Source organism: Syzygium oleosum, unplaced genomic scaffold, assembly GCF_021117445.2.
Source record: "Syzygium oleosum isolate NSW1041296 unplaced genomic scaffold, Sole_v2.1 Sole_v2.32, whole genome shotgun sequence".
NCBI lineage: Eukaryota > Viridiplantae > Streptophyta > Magnoliopsida > Myrtales > Myrtaceae > Syzygium > Syzygium oleosum.
Genome location: NW_026607516.1, coordinates 1,458,018 through 1,476,125, shown reverse-complemented (window position 1 = coordinate 1,476,125; position 18,108 = coordinate 1,458,018). Strand labels below are relative to the sequence as shown.

General features: G+C 39.5%; 1 protein-coding gene, 1 long non-coding RNA gene and 4 other non-coding genes across 6 annotated transcripts; 5 read left to right on the top strand and 1 right to left on the bottom strand.

Moving 5' to 3' along the window:
* The first annotated feature begins 1,939 nt into the window (after positions 1–1,939).
* Positions 1,940–7,653, top strand: LOC130135404 (uncharacterized). The gene is made up of 2 exons (XR_008814802.1): positions 1,940–7,156; positions 7,188–7,653. It is a non-coding gene; the product is annotated as an uncharacterized LOC130135404 (long non-coding RNA).
* Positions 2,085–2,181, top strand: LOC115685481 (small nucleolar RNA U61). The gene has a single exon (XR_004006243.1). It is a non-coding gene; the product is annotated as a small nucleolar RNA U61 (small nucleolar RNA).
* On the top strand, positions 2,379–2,465 carry LOC115685483 (small nucleolar RNA snoR14). The gene has a single exon (XR_004006244.1). It is a non-coding gene; the product is annotated as a small nucleolar RNA snoR14 (small nucleolar RNA).
* LOC115685478 (small nucleolar RNA Z101) lies at positions 2,600–2,692 on the top strand. The gene has a single exon (XR_004006240.1). It is a non-coding gene; the product is annotated as a small nucleolar RNA Z101 (small nucleolar RNA).
* On the top strand, positions 3,032–3,126 carry LOC115685479 (small nucleolar RNA Z101). The gene has a single exon (XR_004006241.1). It is a non-coding gene; the product is annotated as a small nucleolar RNA Z101 (small nucleolar RNA).
* Positions 7,654–7,850: 197 nt separating the features above from the next.
* LOC115685473 (type I inositol polyphosphate 5-phosphatase 2) lies at positions 7,851–13,615 on the bottom strand. Its single transcript, XM_030610557.2, has 11 exons — positions 13,264–13,615; positions 13,065–13,170; positions 12,889–12,981; positions 12,455–12,542; positions 12,266–12,370; positions 10,913–11,744; positions 10,421–10,605; positions 9,380–9,488; positions 8,791–8,939; positions 8,275–8,493; positions 7,851–8,147 (listed from the first exon to the last, which is right to left on the bottom strand). Exons 1-10 carry the CDS (start codon positions 13,291–13,293, stop codon positions 8,289–8,291), a joined length of 1,902 nt encoding a protein of 633 aa, XP_030466417.2. The 5' UTR covers positions 13,294–13,615; the 3' UTR covers positions 7,851–8,147; positions 8,275–8,288.
* Between the last annotated feature and the right edge of the window lie 4,493 nt (positions 13,616–18,108).

Below are 18,108 nucleotides of genomic sequence, written 5' to 3'. Positions count from 1 at the left end.
GTTGTCAACATTTCATGTTTATATAGACTCAACCATGATTTGAAAGTTAATCATGGCTCTAGGATACTTGAGCTTCCTTTTGCTGAATGAGGATTATGTGAGGCAGGTCTAAATCATACATATAAAACTGCTTGCTTCATGCCATCAAGTCTGTTCTTGTGCTCTATTGCATACAAATAGTGGTCGTTTGAATTTTACTCCTTGGCAATGACAGAGCACTGCTCTTGCAAGTGCATGCGCATTACCGAAGTTGTACTTTTTTTTTTGATCGCTCACCAAAGTGGTACTTAGAAGTATGTAATGTCGAAAAAGCGAGCAACAGATCTTTATATCACGAAAAACCCATAAATCGATGACATAGTACAACAGGATCCGTCACCTAAGCTAAAATCATGAAAAGCATTTCTGTCTATTTATTCAATTAGTGGCCCGAAACCCTCGCTACTAGAAAGGTTAGAAGCAATGCACAAGACAAAACACCACACAAGAGTCCTTCCATCAAATTCTGCTGCCAAGATCTAGGAAGCAGGATGAGGCACTCCTCCAATTAAATTGTTGCAGAACTTGTTGACCTCGCCGCCGAACGAGAAGCCGAAGATGTGGAAGGGGAAGATCCATTCGAAGCAGTTCAACGGGAGGCCGAGGAAGGCCTTGCAGCAGTTGGGCAAGAACTTGACGTTCAACGCCACCAGCGACTTCAGGAACTGGTCGGCGCACCCCTCCACGCCTTCAATGACGTTCCAGCATTTCATTGGACCCCCGAAATTCAGAAATTTTTCGCGGGGAATGTCCACGCCCGTGAGCGTTGATGGAGCGGGCGCGATGGCAATGGTGGCCGCTGCGAAGGTCAGGAGCAACAATGCCCGCAGCACCGATACCATGTTAGCTAATTTTTTTTTTTAATATTTTGCTTCAGCTGAAGCTTCAGCCTGATTTGTGCTGCTCTTGCTGGGAGATCAGCTTGTGGGTGCTGCATGAGGCTGGGTTTTGGCTGTTTATATAGCCTTCGTCGTCTTGAAGGTTGTTCAATGGAACAAAAGAAACTCATGTTTTGCACAATTTAAGGAAGAAGAGTTACAAGAAACTTGCATTAACTTGCTCTAAATGTAATGTGCCAATGATTTGCAAATGAACAATGATGCTTCGAAGGTGCAAAATTGCTGATTTCCTATCTTATTAGGGCATTTTGGTCCAAAAACCATCTTAATCTTAAAATCCTAAATTGAAATTCAAGAAAAATCCTCAATTGATTTTATCTCATGCTACTTGCACACAAGAGAGTGCCTAGTCGGGTTTGCTTCAATCCACGACACGACCTCAGTACAGTTAACCTCTCACATTTCTAGTGTTTCTCCATTTCCAAATTTCAAAGTATGCTCGAGAAACCCTAGTTTTTTTTTTTTCTTTCTGATTTGTAAGGGGCAAATTTTGAATTTTTTATGCACAAGTTAGTGGCATGGAAGAAATGCGTTTTCTTCGAATTAAAATGCCTCCGGAAAAGGTGCGCAATGTGCACACGACGAGCACGTGTTGATCACCTGACTATTCTTTTCAATGGTGATGAGCTTAGGAGATTATTGGGTCCAAACGATCAAGTTCAAGAGGTAATTAAGAATCAATTCGAGATTAAAGAAGGCTTTGAAAAATGGAGGGTCACTTCAATGGTTAATTGTGTTAAAGTGATCAAGTTTATAAGGTAATTTTGAATAAAGTTAAATTTTGGGAAATTTACACCTCCTCATTGGATTCTTGTTTCCGAATTAAAATCTAAAATTGGCTCATAAATAAATCTCACGTATGATTTGGAGTCCTAATACATGCAAACTTAAAAATGCAAAAAAATAAAAATGCAAAAATCTTGTCTAGGGTTTTTGCCGCCTCCTTCCACCTCAATCCCCATCTATAAAGAGCCCATCTTTCTCCTTCCAATGTCACTCTGCCTCCACTTCTCACCCTCCAGATCTCTTCCCCGGCGTTACTACAGGCATCCTCGGCGGTTTTCTTCTTCAAATTTCGGATCTTGTCGTCTTTTTGGTCTATGATCAAACGTTTCTCTTTGCTAAAGGTTGAAACTTTACGAGGTATCGCAGTGATGAACTGATTATCTCGTGTACTTGAGGCGGTCTCATTTTCGGGATTTGTCGGTGACGGTCGCACAACCCTCTAAGAAGTTCTGAGCTCATGCCCTCTTTTTCGTTCTCTTCAAATTCTCGTGGTTTTGCTCCTCTTGCTTCTGTCTGCGGACATATCGATTTCGAATATGGTTGTATGTTTGTCTTTCTGTCTGTCTGGTCGTCCCCGTTTGTTTGTTTGTTTGTTTTTTTGTGTGTGGCTGCATCGATTTTGTGTGGTTGTTTCGAATTGGGAGCTGAGCTGAAGCGAGGTGACGATAGAAATTCATGTCTGTCAATCCACTGACTTCAAACAGCGTGATGTTATCGCGAATCCCGACAGGTTCTGATCGCTACTAGCTCCTCTTTCGCTTCCACTAATTTGTTCAGAACTTTTTTTTGTGTTTGCATTGATGCTTAAAGAACCAAGCTTTTCAAACACCTGCGAAAGCAGGTGGGTTTTACTGTGATTGCTCGATCATTCTGTAGTTGGGCAGGTGATGAATCTCATATCAACTAATGGGTAATTTGCGTCTGAACTTATTTTGATGCTATATCACCTTGGAGAACTGATGCCCGATCTAGTGTTTTACTCCTTTTTGGACTAGTTAAGTTGTTTTGGATGTGAAGAAAGAACATTTGTTGTCTTTAAACCACTGATTCTTGATTGCTTTTGTGGGACTTTGTCCTTTACTAGCCTTTCCCTTCTGTGTTTTTGGTATGGTTTTATCAGAATTTGATGGTCTGGCCATGTTATTGAAGTTCTTAATGTAACTATTATTCATGGCATGTATTGAAAAAAAAAACTATTGCTTGTGTAATGACTTAATGGTATATGCAGATTTAGATTTCTCCAATATGCCTCTTCGGTGAAATTATTTCATGCACTAGTATCATGCACTAGAAATGACGATTCTGTAGTTGGGCAGGTGATGAATCTCATATCAACTAATGGGTAATTTGCGTCTGAACTTATTTTGATGCTATATATCACCTTGGAGAACTGATGCCCTAACTAGTGTTTTACTCCTTTTTGGACTAGTAAGTTGTTTTGGACATGAAGTGAGAACATTTGTTGCTCTATTGTTATTACTGAGTTGCTAGATTTTGGAACTCATGTGAATGATTCAATTCATGGTAAGTCTAGGGAAGATTTTGATGCACTTTGGCTTGTTACTCTGCTGGCACAACATGTTGACACACTTTCTCTAGCCATAAAGGTTTCGATAGGGTAAAAAGTTAGGTGGTCTTGGGATTACCTATTTCTAAAAGAACTTGCTATTATGGCTTTGTCATGTCATTATGGATGACACTCAGCCATAAACTAATTGCAAGTGTATTGAGTGTTAGGTAGTCTTGGGATTACCTATCTTTTCTCCCTTTTGTAAACCTTCATTAATCTTGAACACATGCAATTGCAAAAATCTGAAATGAATATGTTCTTTGTGGATCGGACCAGTCATTGCCTATGGTGGACTTTATCTAAACTCATCATAAATTAATGACTGATGTGTTCGGATCACAAATATTAAATTTATACAAGATTTTCATAAAATTGGGATTGTTGGTTTCTAGTGCGGTGTGGGCAATACTATTTGAAGGATGTTTTTAGAAAGTTCAACCTAAATAGTAGTATAGTGGTATTAATAATCGAATCGTATAAGGTGTGGCTTTATTGTCGATAGCATGGCATCATGTCAATAAGATATTGATCCTGCATTTACCTAATACATTCTCAAACTTGTATTTGGGAAAGGAGTGGATCAAGTCTGGAAAATGGAAGTCGTGGAAATTTCAAAAGAATTTATATTGTCTGAGAAAATGTGGGGTGAAAATTTGAGAAATATTTGAGCTTTTCCTCCTCTTTGCAAAAATATATGAATCTTTCCCAATTTTCTACACTCATTTTCCCTCCTTCCTTTTTCCAAATTCAAGCCTAAAGCTTGAAGCTGAATTTCTTTTTGGAAAAGGGCAATTAAAATGAGACTGTCCATATAGCTCTAAGGTGGGGGGAAAGCTTATTTGACACATTATACTAAATAATGGTTGGATTTGAAGAGAACATTTGTATTCCAAACGTTTATTATTGTCAGAAAATAGTGATAATCATAGCTGTGTTAATAGTTGCATTGACGAGATGAACACTCAACAACAATTGTAACTATTGTACTCATGCCGTTCATTGGCGTGGCTTACACGTGCAATCACGTGTGTTCCATGTCCATGGACGGTGTGGATGCGGCAGTTGCGGTTTACATCAATAATGTAGGCTGGCTAAATATCCTACTTTTCTGGTAATGCAAGTTACGAGTTTTGATGAGAGGGGTTTGATGAGAGGGTTTTAAGTGTGATAGTGGGACAGATGTATGGTGCTGCGGATTGTTGCTCTATTCATGCAATGTATTCACTAATTTGTCTATATTTTGTATGGCCATTTTTGAATGAGGTTGATGGTATTCTCAGTTTACACAACGAGAGTTTTGAGGTTGTGCTACTGAATAAAAAGATATTATGAGCTGCTGCAAATATGATTGGATCTGCTGCATGGCCCTTCCCGTTGGATCTTGTTATTTACACTATCTTATGCTCCCGATTTTCGAAAAACAACTTTATTTGTGCTCATGCCACTTCCTATTTTCAAAGTATTTACTTTACGAAACAATAGAGTGGTTTTCCATCTATTTGATTATCATGAACTCATCAAGTAGCTGTACAGGTGATGAATCTTTTTTTAGCTAGTGGGTAATGTCTGTCCACCTTGGAGACTTGATGCCCTTCTGAACATTCCATTTTTCTTTACTTAGTTCATTGGTGGTTGATGTGTAGCAAGTGGTTTTTGTCTATAAGCAATTGAATCTCGTGTGCATCATCTCATTTACTTCTATGCTTTCATGTTTTGAATCTGCTAGCATTTTACCTGTTATGCTTTCCAAAGTCTTTCATGTAGTAGCATTATTTGTATAATAATGCCAAGAAATGTTGTATTAGGTGTTGATCAAGATTGTAATTTCCCCCTTGGGCTTAGTCCATTGTATGTACTCGCTCCCTTTATTGCCTTTACAGCTCCGGTGAGGAATTTTAGCAGTAACTAAGAATGTTTTATTATCTTGACCCTTGGTTTTGAAGTAGTCTTTGGGCAGAACTTGCTTCTCAAACGTTGAATAAAAATTTGGGTGGACAATGCAGAAATTTTTTTAAATTTTCCCACCTCTGTCTAATAATAAAATTCTAAAATTGTTGGACAGGAAGAGGAGGGAAACTTAAAATTGATAGTCATTTTGAAACCAAACTTTCGTTATCTCTTTTTATTTACCAAGCACAACAATAGTTGCATAAAGGTTTGATTGTGGAAAAAAAGTTGGTTCTGGGATTATCAATCTTTACTAGCACTTGCCAATGAAATTATGTCATGTTTTTTGAAAAACCATAATTGCCATGTGAATATTTGGTGATGATGGTCAGATAATCTTGCATGACTTTTGGCTTTTAGCTGGTGGAGATAAAGATAAATAGTTCAAGGATTGTCTATCCTCTTCTCCTTCATGTAAACCTTTAAGAATTTTGTTAAAAATAAAAAATTGCAAAGATTTGGGTCAACCTAGTTTGACCGGAACCGACTTGGCTTGATAGGTTCAGTCGGACAAAGCTCGGCCCAATTCGATCATGAATCGTGCTTTTCTCTCTATAGTTGAAAATTCCCATGCCACATGGCGACTCCTTGTTGGCCCAAATCCTCACCATTGTGAGCTTGCCACACGTTTTCCCCACGCAAAAACCCTAGATGAAACCTAGGTTATTCTACTCTTGGAGAGCCCTCCTTTCTTGAAGAAAGTAAAGAGTCCCCTTTCGTGCCACCTCTTTTATTACCAAAAAGTAGAATAACTGAAGTTTTTATCTGGGTTTTTGTATGATGGTGAGAAGTGGAGAGCTCACAATAGTAAGGATTTAACATTTAAGCCAATGATGAGGCAGGGTCGGATTGGGCCGAGCTTTATCCTGTCGGGCCTATTGGGCTGGGTCGGTTTTGGTCAAATTGGGTTGACCCGAGCTTTTGCAATTTTTCTTATTTAACAACATTCTTCACGATGCCAAACAGGATAAATTCAGGTATCAACAATAAGGGAGTTGGAAAAGTCATATGAATTCAGTTTTTGTGGATGGGATCCATCATGATCATTAAATACAGTGGGTTCTAGTTGATGCTATCATGAACCAATGCTTGTGATGTGTTCCATGACATTGTTAAGATTTCCGTTTTGTCAGAGTTTCGAACTCCGATCTTGGCACGCAATTCCTTGTCTTCCTCTCCCCACCAATTGGAGCTTTTATTGCATGGTGTTGGACCATCTGTCTCTAGAGCATATGAGCTGTTAGATTCATTGGTCTTGTAGATCTAACGGTTGATATGTTGTAGGGAGAATGGTATGATCTTATGAAATAATTTTCCCACCAAGCTGGAGGATACCATATAGCTGGGGTTGGTGACAATGGTGATATTTGGATTATAGACATGAGCTTGTGTGATTTTTCTCACAATGTTAATATATGTGAGTTTGAGATTGGAGATAGGGTAAAGTTATTCTCTCTAGTCAGTGTTTCTTTTGGCAGCGGTGGAAGACACATTACTTTCTTTTTGGTAACAAGTCATCTTTATGAGAAAAAAAGTAAATGCATGGTCTCTGCCCTCTGGTTTTTTCCTTTGAGTAAGTGATAGGTGATAGAGGCACATAAGTTCGATGATCTGCTGTTTGCTCTATCCTATTCAACAGTATTTTGATTGATTTATTTATCCGTCATTGAAAGATGATAAATTCACCAAGTAATTCAGTCCTTTCCATAAGGTATGCGTTGCTCTCTTCCTTTTACCTGATTTTTAAGGATTTCGAATTTTTTCAGTTCACAAGTAGGTGTAATTGTACTGGTCGCTCTGGGGTCTTGCAGTTACTCTATTTCACTGGTTCTGAGTTTTGGTTTGCTATTCATTGCTTATTCTTATATTTTGTGCCTTCCCAGTTTCATTTCAACGACTCTTGTAGTTAGGAAAAGTTTCTCAGGTTTATTGACAGGTTTATTAAGCGCAATCCAACATATCTACGATGACTTCTCTCTCTGAAGATTGCCGTTGACAGTTTGCAAGAAAATAGTCGATGGAGTGTCTATATGACAGCTTTGATCCCTGAAGATTACCGACAACGGTGCAGAAGAAAAACATGGAAGAAGTGCCGTTTGTTTTCCAGGATGGCAATTGTTCAAGAACTGGCGGTTATCACAATGGTGCCATGTATTTCAAACAAAGAATTTAGGGAACGATTTGCCTGAGTTTGTGCATTTGAAAAGAGTTCAAGTCTTTCTTTTAGTTCATTTCTGTATATCTTTGAAGATTGTCATCTGCAGTACCTTTTCTCTTCCTCTCCATGTTGAGTCCTGAATTTCCTTGGATTGATGGCAAGTTTCTTGTAATCTGTTGTCTGATGTATCAGTCTCTTCTCTAGTGTGCATTGGCTGGTTTTCAAACGCAACATTTATCCATTATATTGTTCCCTATCTTTCTGTGCCATTTCAAGTCCTTGACTTTAGTATGCCTGAAGTTTTAGTCAGATGCTCTTCGGTTGATTAGAATGAGACGTCACACTGATGAGGCACACTTTCAACTACAGTTTTAAGTATGGTGCCTAAATATTGTAGATCTTCAAGGTTCTTGGCAGATGAAATTCTCTCTCATTACGGTGGACGAACAAGTAAAACACAAAGATTGTTCTCTTAATTTACAAGAGTTCTCCAGTAAAATCAATTGGGAAAATGGTACACATGCAGATTCCTGCTGGTCAAAAAACTTGTCAGCAAGTTCTACAATTCTTTTGCCCCTTCAAGTTAGCTTTATAGATCAACAAATCAAGTATTGTGTACCGACAAACCTCAAGCCATGTATAACAGCACTTTAAAATGGAAAATTTGGTGTGTTCTGACCCATCATAATGATGTCGATGTCGCTCTCCAGAACAAAGAATTGTCCTGGCAACTGCAAAATCTTCAATCCTGCCAAAGAAAGGGATTGTCATGATATATTTCAGTACATGGTGATGGGGGGATAAAATCGACAATTTGGAGAGTGAAATCTGAGCAACAAGGGAACAAAGTGTCTTCTTATATGGATCTTAGTTACCTGCGATATCCAGATTATTGTTCATCTTCATCCAGCAGGGGTTCGGGGTGTATAACAGCACTCGTGAAATTGATAGCCCTCTGGAGCTTCCGATGATCTAGAACTTCGACTTCCACCGAGAAGATTGAACTAACTGGACGATGATCCGAGAGCCTGATCTCTGCTGGTTTGTAAGAAAGTTGCTTTATACCTTTTCCCAGCCATAGTATCCTGTCGCACCTGCAGACATGGCCAGAAGTAATTTAAGATAGTCTTCCAGTCATTCATGTTATAGCCGTCATCAACTCTATTCAAGAAGCGATTGAGATCCGACTTCGAGGAAAACAATGTTTGATGAAAAATGCAGAATCGGGTCAAGTCTACCGAACCAAAAGGAAGAGAGAATGCATGTTGAGCATGATCAGGTCATATCAGCAAAACTAAGTACTTTTGAATAGACAAGTTCTAAGGAATCAGTTGCAAACCACAGAAATTCACATCAAGTTCAGTCGTCCTTGTTGGGGAAGCATAACTTACCACGCTGGTGATCTTCTTTTTTCCCCATCTCTTGGGTTTTGGCCAACATATCTGTCAGAGTTGATTTCATATTTGTAAGTGGGCGGAAAGTTTGTCGCGCCTTCTTTCCATTCCTCAAAAACATGTCCCCCACGGAGTTCTTTGCTTAACTGCCATTTATCACAAACCTAAGCATGCTTTGAAGTGAAAAAATGTTGACAGAAGAATAGGAGTTTATTTTGTCTGTCCTCGAGAGCCATTTTCATTCTCAGTGATCATACATAAAGAACTATAAGATGTATCCACCTATTTACTAGATCAAGATGTGTCTCTTAACTGCGCGGAGATACTACAACATGGAACACTTTCACATCATGTACTCGGGTTCTTTTGATCTGTACTTCTTTTATTCTCAGATACATTCTGAAATCAAATTCAGTTTCTCTAAATCATTGGCACTGCCTAATGCTTGTATAATTGAGATAGCCAGTCAGAAAACAAATTCTTCTTCAAAATTATAAAGCTACATTTTCTATGAAATCGGAAAGGAAACAAGAAACAACGAAAAAAAGCATGCTGGTTTTTTCGAAATACAGTTTTCTTTACTCACCTGATCATAGTTGATGAGTTCATCCCACTGTTTATTGGCAACAAGCTTTCTTACTTCCGCATCCAACATATTGAGACGGTAATTTAAATCTCCAAACCAGAATATCTGACTGGTTACAGAACAATCCAAATGGATCAATTTTTGACTGACATGATTTGAACTCATTAACTAAGGCTCAGGCAGATTAACAGTTTCACAATTCTAATGAGGCAACCAGCAGGCATTTCAACTCAGTATCGTAGAAGTCTGCACTGAAGCACTAACAGTGTTCCACGTTAAACTAGCCTTAGGATCTTTATCTCCATTAATCACTCTCTTGGGGACTATTATAGCGCTCTTCTGTTTTAATCCAAGGACACAGCTTTGGTAGGCATGAATCATTTTCTGCGGAGATGCTTCTCTAAAGTGGAGATGCTTCTCTAATCTTGCCACAGCTCACATTCACTAACGCTCAGGACTTCTAGAAGTCAGAAATCTCTCCATTAGATTTGTACTGCATAATCAACAAGCCTTAACGAATTTTTTCTGCATTAGTCATATGGGATCATAAAAGCTCTCTGCTTTGGTTGAGTGATGTGAGTCTCAGTTGTCGAGTATGATCTTCCGCAGAGGAAATTTTTTTCCCCTGCCGAATCCCAGGGGAAAGTTAGGTTGCTTATGCTAATGTCTTCACCTAGATTTTAACCCTATTCTATTTTTCTCCTCTGCACCTATATATATTTTTTGAAGAAAAGGCTCAGCTTAAGGAACGCATAAAGTGTTATCAGAGAAAAAGTAGCGACGGCAACAAGATTAACGACATTGTGCTATGGTTAAGATTGACAAGCACTAAATCCTTAGAATCATGAAAAAGGTCACACTTTGCTAAACCATGCCTGGTGAACAGATCTCATGACTTCTAGTTGATGCCACAGTATGCAAAATTGTTTCTTAGTATGATTGCAGCAAGATTAACACTAAATATCAAATCATCCAAGCAGAACAGGGCAAGAAGATGAATTGATGCTTCCATGGCAGTGATTATTGCAAAAAGATACTTACTCGTGACATGGAATTGTCTGTGGTTGATCTAGATTGAAGATAGATGAGAATTGAGTACGGCGTAGGATCTCATACACATCGGAATTGCGCCTTTGTTCAGCTCCATCCTTCTGACCGGAGGTCAGGTGAGAACAGACAAAGCATATCGATGACTGGAAAAATGACATGCTCACAGACACAGATCCCTGTATCAGAAAAGCAAAATATATTGCGGTGAATACGATACTATCTCAAATGTGTCAAGCATTATAAATGCACAAACGAGAAACTCGAGAGTAGCCGTAGCCTTAGGTTTTTTCTCCACAGGCAATGCAAGTTTTTACAAACATTTTAGCATGAAAAGATATTCAAAAGTGACTATTATTCAGATTTAGGTATCATCCCTAAAATAAGGCTTTTAACTCAAAGGGACTAAAAGAAGATGCCTTTTTCGTGATACCATCTTTGCCATAATGTTTCCGTTAGCCTTAGCGTAAAAGAGGAAAGAGCTACCTTATTTCCCATGTAGCCCATAAGACCGACTCCGACGGGAGAGACTCTGAGATTGTTTATGTGCCTCCTCAACCTTCTGCGCACCCAGATCGAAATGTATATTCCCACCATCTGCTTGCTGACTATTCGAACATATCTAGGGCGTTGCTTCACCTTATCTTTCATTACTCCATTCTTATGCTGCGGTGGAGTTGTTTCTACAAAACTATCATCTTCTTCCTCTGAATAACTATCTACAGTATCAAGAGGGGAATCGAGAAAATCGGGCATCTGTTGCGCCTCCATCAGAGCCAATCCTAGATTTCCAGAGCTCTTGTATGATCTTCTTAGTGGGTTGCCGTTAACAACAAAGTTTTGAGAACTGAAAAGTAAAGAAGTGTCTGTCCATGTAGAGCCAATCCTTGCAGAACTACTCAGTACTTTTCGCAATTTCGTGCCGGCGGAGAGTTGAGGAGTTGCATCCAGTGGACGTTCGGGCCAGTCAAATTGACTGAGGGTGTCTTTGCTAAAAATCCTCTTAATATGTAAATTCCTCCCCAAACCCATCATTTCTTGAAAGTTCTGCGGTTCATGGTCAAAGTCACAGCTTGTTCCAGCATACTGCTCGCTCATCATCTCAAATGCTTGAGTCTCTGCCTCATCTGCTAGCGAATCAGAGGCGGAGGAAGTTCTTAGTACTGGAGAGGGTGGAGCGCTGTAGCTCTTTTGCCTAGTTTCAGGTTCCGTAGGTTTGTTCAAGGTTCTACGGATGATAGCCTCCCATTTCGGTATCGGCCTGCTATCCTCTGCTCCAAACACATTGCCAGCATTCAACGGAACCACTTCCTGGAACCTGTAATCAAATGGTTTTAATTGGAAAAATCAGATCAAAGCCATTGAACACTTCTTGTCATCAAAAAGTAGTCTGCATATGTAATAGGCCGAGATTTTTGCGGGCACCAAACACGATTCTCAGACAAAAGCATGGAGGAAAGAAATCTTAATCCACGAGGCATGCAAATCTGAGTGTGTGTCAGCCATAACTTGCTTGTAACTCAAAATTTGGCCCAACGGTCAGTAAGAACCTTTTCTCTATGTCATGCAGTTCAAGCTAAACTAGTCATAGACAGCCTGAAATGTTCTTGCTGGTTTAACAGATTGACTAAGAATTATCCATAGATGCAGTATTTACTGTCTAACATAGCCTCATCTAGTATCAAGTGAAACTATTGAAATCATGGAGAACCCCCGACAACAGAAGCCAACTACTATGTCAATGACAGGCTTAGAAAACAGACTAACAGAGTGTATGAACACTTTCAGATAGATTTCATGCAAACAGAAAGCTGAGAGTAGGGGAAAGAGAGCACTAACCCAATGATGTACATATCCGCCGGTTCTTTTGTGCAAAGCCAATCATCGATCTCAAGATCCTCATTTGGAGGTCTCCCAGCAACATTCCAGGTGCCTATAGTCACCCTTCATAAGCAAAAATACGTTAAGAGAGAGAGGGTCGTATAGGTGGAAGTCCAATGCTTGATACTATTTTATTATTTTGCATACCTCACATCCTTTGTATTAATGTACTGAACACGCAAAGTCTCCGATTTCCCTCTTTTGCGTCTGAACTGAGAGCACTTCACATGTGATTCTACAACACAGTCATCACAAAAGCATACAAGAGACTTGATGAGATGAGAAGGGACAGAAGCTCAAGAAGTTGATGCACATAATGCAAAATTACTGGGATTAAACAGTCTGTGACCACAAGATGCCTCAACAATAATACAACAACCAGAGTCCTGTCCATGTTAGCAACAAGATAAACTTGAAACGGCAGAACAATCTTATCATGCCAGTCCTAGTCCTAAACAAAAGAGCGGCGGAGAAACGATTATGGCAACATCCATGTGTATTCAAGACCTCATGCTACGCCATTCTCCACAAAATGGGAAGCATCTCGAGGAAAATCAAGTGAAAGAGAGAAGGTATAGTGCCTGAAGTTGGATTCGGGCATTCGGGGTGGTTCCTCTGCACCTTGTGAGAATAATTGCCGCTTTGATGAATTCTTTCATCTTTAACGGAGGAAGCTGGATGATTATTGCAGAAGGTATGGATCAAACACGAAACATTATTAACATTCATATAGACAAACAGTCGTATTGAAAAATACCATCATCTTCGCTCTCGGTTTCAGTGTCGACCTCGTCTTCACTGAAATCAGACACCTTCGGCTGGATGTTGAGCCATTTCTTCATCACAATGGAAGGCCAGAATGCCTGCAATCAGTGCAACGGCATTAACATACTAAAACCGGCATCACTAAATATCGAGTAAAGAAAAGTAGTGCCTAGGAACACAGAAATAATTACCTCGGACCGCTTTCCTCTCCGGGTTTTCATAGTCTAATGATCACACTTTGGAATGGCAACCTCGGCAACAACAGTACAGTGGACTTTGAAAGCAGAAGTGTCTGAATGTGTAAGCAGGCACAGGCAAATCAAGGACGCTGTTTTGAGGAGATTTATAGTTATTCAAGAGTCTTTTTTCTTCTTTTTCTTTTCCTCTCAAGCCACTAGAGAACAAGTATTAAAGAGAAGCTTGTTTGATGCCAAATACACGGAAGATTCGTACTAGGACCAAATAGAAAGGACAGGAAGCATGGCCATACTCCATAGACACCCACAAATTCAACTTGCAATTTTATTTTATTTTTGGTCGAATTCAACTTGCAATTGAAAGGTAAAAAAAAAATTGAAAGAGGAATTCAAAATGGTCCTTAACTCACTGGCATGATATTGTTAAAAATTCAGAGAAATCCAAGATGCCGTTTCCATGACAACAAAACTGTTGCCTAAAAAAAGTCACTTTATGCCGTAGCTTTTGCTTTCAGCATCACAGCGAGTCAAATGATATATCGTACGCAGAACAGTCTAGGACAGGAAAATAGCATTAGAAAATATAAAAGAATTATATAATAAGGTGAATGATTGGAGAATAGTGACCACACATTAAATTCTAAAAAAAATGTCAACCCACAAGTCTAAAACAGCAGATGATTATGATAATCCAGGAGGGCATTTCTTTTTTTTTTTCTTTTTTCCTTAGACATTGTTGCGATTTCATGAAGACAATCCAGGTCGGTGTTTCATAATTATGTCAGCGGTGACTTCTGATGACACGCCAAATTGACCCAATTCTCAGAATACTCTCCCACCACAATTCTTGATTAGGGCAGATACACTAAACAAGCAGTCTAAGCCAAGGCCTAACCCTTGATTAAGACTAGAAGCTAATAGTATAATGATATTTTCTAAGCAAGTGGGTGGGATAACAACTTTCAAGAGCATCATGGCCAGGATTTTGCAATAACTCCACTATTATAATATCGCCAGAAACATGGCAGAAAATCCAATTTAAGCAATAACAAAGGGTTGAAACTTAAAGAGAGAGGGAGAGAGAGAAAAAAAGGGAAACCCAAGTCAAACAAGCAACTGAAGAGCTTAAGCAAAACAAAACAGACCAATTTCAATTTCATATCCACCTGTACGTTCATTGGTAGGACGGTTGAGCTTCAACTCTTCCTCTACAAGTAGTGTTCTTAAGATTTTGTTTTCTCCGCTGACATAATCAAAGCAAAAGAAAAAAATGGGTTGAAAAAGCCACACTAGATGATGTTGACCGCTGTCTACCCATGCAAAAATAAATATTTTTCCATCTGATGGGTACGTGTGAGAACAGCCTCCAGAAGAAAAACTCTTGCCTTGATCATCTATCTTGACGTGTTCTCTATGCCAAGGGATGAGGGAAACACTAGTCATAGCTTTATACAGCTAGAAGATAAATGTAGAGAAGAGCCTAAAGAGGGAACCTAGCATGAGATGGATCAGAATAACCTTTTCTGTCTTCATGAGGAAAAAAAAAAAAAGGAAAGGGAAATTGACCCATGCAGCAAGTGGGATTTGATAATAAAATGTGGACCCTGAGCACTATATGTGGGTGAGAGTAGCCCCTGCATTGTTTAACAGCAACGGAGAACAGAGCACATACGGTTGGCATTTGCTTTCTACTTGAGTTAAAAAGGGGGAAAAACAAACTTATCTCAAGGAGTACATACCCGAACCTTCAAATACACCTAATATAAAATGATTCAACTTTTCATAGCGTGAGAAAAGTCGGTACTTGAAAGGCAATAAATATTTTTCAATTCGTTGTTTTTCAAGTATCCCGAGATACTCGCTAACAGAACTTCAAAAGTGAAAATGGATTTGGTACGTGCGAGGCGGGATGAGATATGACGGCATTCCTGCAAGTAGGTGGAGAGGAAAGATCATGGGAGAATAGGCGAGGTTATGTGGGATTTTTTCTCTTGATGAAAAGGACTGGTTTTTTCTTTTTTTTGTTGTTCTTTTATGGGATAATGATACAAATAGTCCATGAACTTTGACTCAATGTACAATTTATTAAAAGTTCAGGGACCAAATTGCATATTGAGTCAAAGTTCAGGGACTATTTGTCTCATTTTTCCTTTATGGAAAGGAGGGTTTCTTTACTTTTTTGTTTTGGGGGGCAATTCCTACTCGAGTACGGAAAATGTCCCCGCGTCTGAAGTTGAAGTTGGGGACAGTTCATGAAGTGGGTGTCAAACAGTTAGGCGATGAAAACAATGCGCGGTCCATATGGAAGTGGGCAAAAGGTGCAGAGTCGTGTGTCTCTTTTGATTGTTCACAGCCTGCAAAGTACTTGTATCGATTGGGGTGTAGTTCTCGTTTCTTGTGGTGGTATTGCCGACTTTGATCCACACAAATTTGTGTTCCTCGAAGAATTCTTAAAAGCTTTATGAGAAGGTCTGGCAAAGAAAAGGGAGAAAATTGCACAAAAAGCCCAGAATCTATAGTACGGAGCTCTAAACGTTTTAATTTTGTCAATTTAATTCTTGACCTTTTAACAATTTGCCAGTATAGTCATTCCAACCAATTATGGCCGGTACTCGCTGACGTGAATGCCAGCATTCCTACGTGATACGACCGGCTAGTGCTGACATGGACCGCCACATCAGCGATTTTTCAATTAAAATTGGCCAGAATGATTATATTGGCAAATCGTTAAAAGATTTAATACTAAATTGGCAAAATTGAAAATTTTAGGGAAAATGACACAAGTGGCCCTGAACTTTGACTCAATATACATTGTGGTCCATGAACTATTAATTTGTTCAATATGGTCCCTAAACTATAGTCCATATTAACCCATTAAGAATTCTTATTTGGAATCGGATCGCGTATATATTGTCATTTTCATTTCGTAACATCGTGACGACACGCTACCTTAGATGATCTCCGGATTTCGAATTTCATCAAGTAACCCGAAACTATGGAGTCAAATGCATCATTTTCCCTCATAATATGCTCATAAACAGTTTTATCTCCCTAAAATATTGCATAAAGTACCTCAATGCGATGAATGTATAACCTAAAGGCTAAAGTACAAAACCAAGAAAGTGATCAATGCATGAATGGTCCTGAGATGCAAGGAAGAATCTTCGCTCGTGGAGATTTCCAAATCTTCCAACTGGTTCGTTGAAATAAAGTGCACGATACGTTGAGGAAATCAAATCCATCAAACTTCAGAGTAGCCTGTCTTCTCGTTCTGAATTTTTGGGTCATTTCTTTCGCGGTACCCACGTTTAGAGAAGTCGGTAACATTGAGGGATACGCGTGAAATGACATAGAAGCGAAGTTGATCAGGGACACATGCAACATCCAAGTGTGGTTGAAAAGCGTTAACTCTAAAGATTAGCTCTTTCTGGTCACTGTGGCCCCTCCTATAGAGACACTAAATACATGCTTAGCAGCTCACAACATCATGTGGTCTAATTCAATATATAAAAAGCAAAAGCTCACTAGTAATTAATGAGACAAAGATGAAGAAATGACAAGAAAAATTCGAAATTTTCAGTCTGCCTACTGTTTTGAGAAAAAAACTGATACGAGCAAGTGGGACACCGCACCACCCTTTTGAACTCAAAGTATGAATTAAGTTCGTTGGCTGTCAAAAGAGATGACTCAAGTCATTCGACCTTGCTTAATCAACAAAACTCCAAACACAACTTGCATAAATTCACAAGTCTTATCTTGAAAAGTGACAATTGACTAGTTTGGATGCCGAAGAAAGTCGTCCTCGCCCACAACTGTCGACAATCCAATAAGAAACAATGAACGTGTAGGACGAAAAAGTTCCTATAGAAACCAAATTACAAGCTTGTTTGAAAACAACATTGAGAATGAGAAAAAGGTGAGAAAGAAAAGGTGGAAACGATTGGTGGGAATGAGCCGCAACTGCCCAAGTGCGACTTTGGTTTCTCGAACTTGACTCGGATCGATTGTCTAGTTGCTATACAAAGCAAAACATCGACGCATGGCCTCAACCTATTGTATTGCCAAACGCACTTTGAATATGGAATGACACACGGTTATCGACACATAAAACATCATACACGATCCCTCTCAATAACAAGGTTGTCGTGTATGATTGAGGGAAGAAGAATGGGAGAGGGCCAATGAAGAATGATGGGGTGACATAGGGGAGGTTGTCTTGTCATGGCGGTTCGTTCGTCAGGAGTCATTGGTCACAATAGTTATTAAAGGAGGTCGGTCTACGGCGCTCAGCAATGTGCATATACATACAAAATGGCGAAATCCGTGCGGCATTCGTCACGTTATCAATTTGATAAAGGCCAAAAGCGCACGCACGGTGACCGACTTGCAGTCAGTTTCTGGACAACAGATGACAAGCCCACCGCACTAGTGCGCATCAGTCCTTAGCAGTCACTGTTGGTGATGGTAGAGAGGCTTGAGTGGGTTTTGTTCTTGAGGGAAGGACGTGGGATTTATATAACGAAACGAGAAGGTGGTGGGATGGCATGGCATGGCTTCGAATTGCAAGCGCAGATCCGTCCAGAGAATGTATGGACAATCTCCGATGGGAACTTGTCATATAAAAATATTGGCATTCGGGTCAATCGAAGACGGTATTATCAGAGGTTGGGTTGGGGTCTTTCTGGAGTCCAACAGCTTTTGGAGTGGACTACCTTCTTTGCATCAGAGATCGGCATTAACAGAATCTTGGATCTACGACGAGTGAGAAAACAAAAAAAATTCGGATTTTTTATATTCACGACAGAAAGTCTGACGTTCTCGAGCACTCGAGATTGGTGA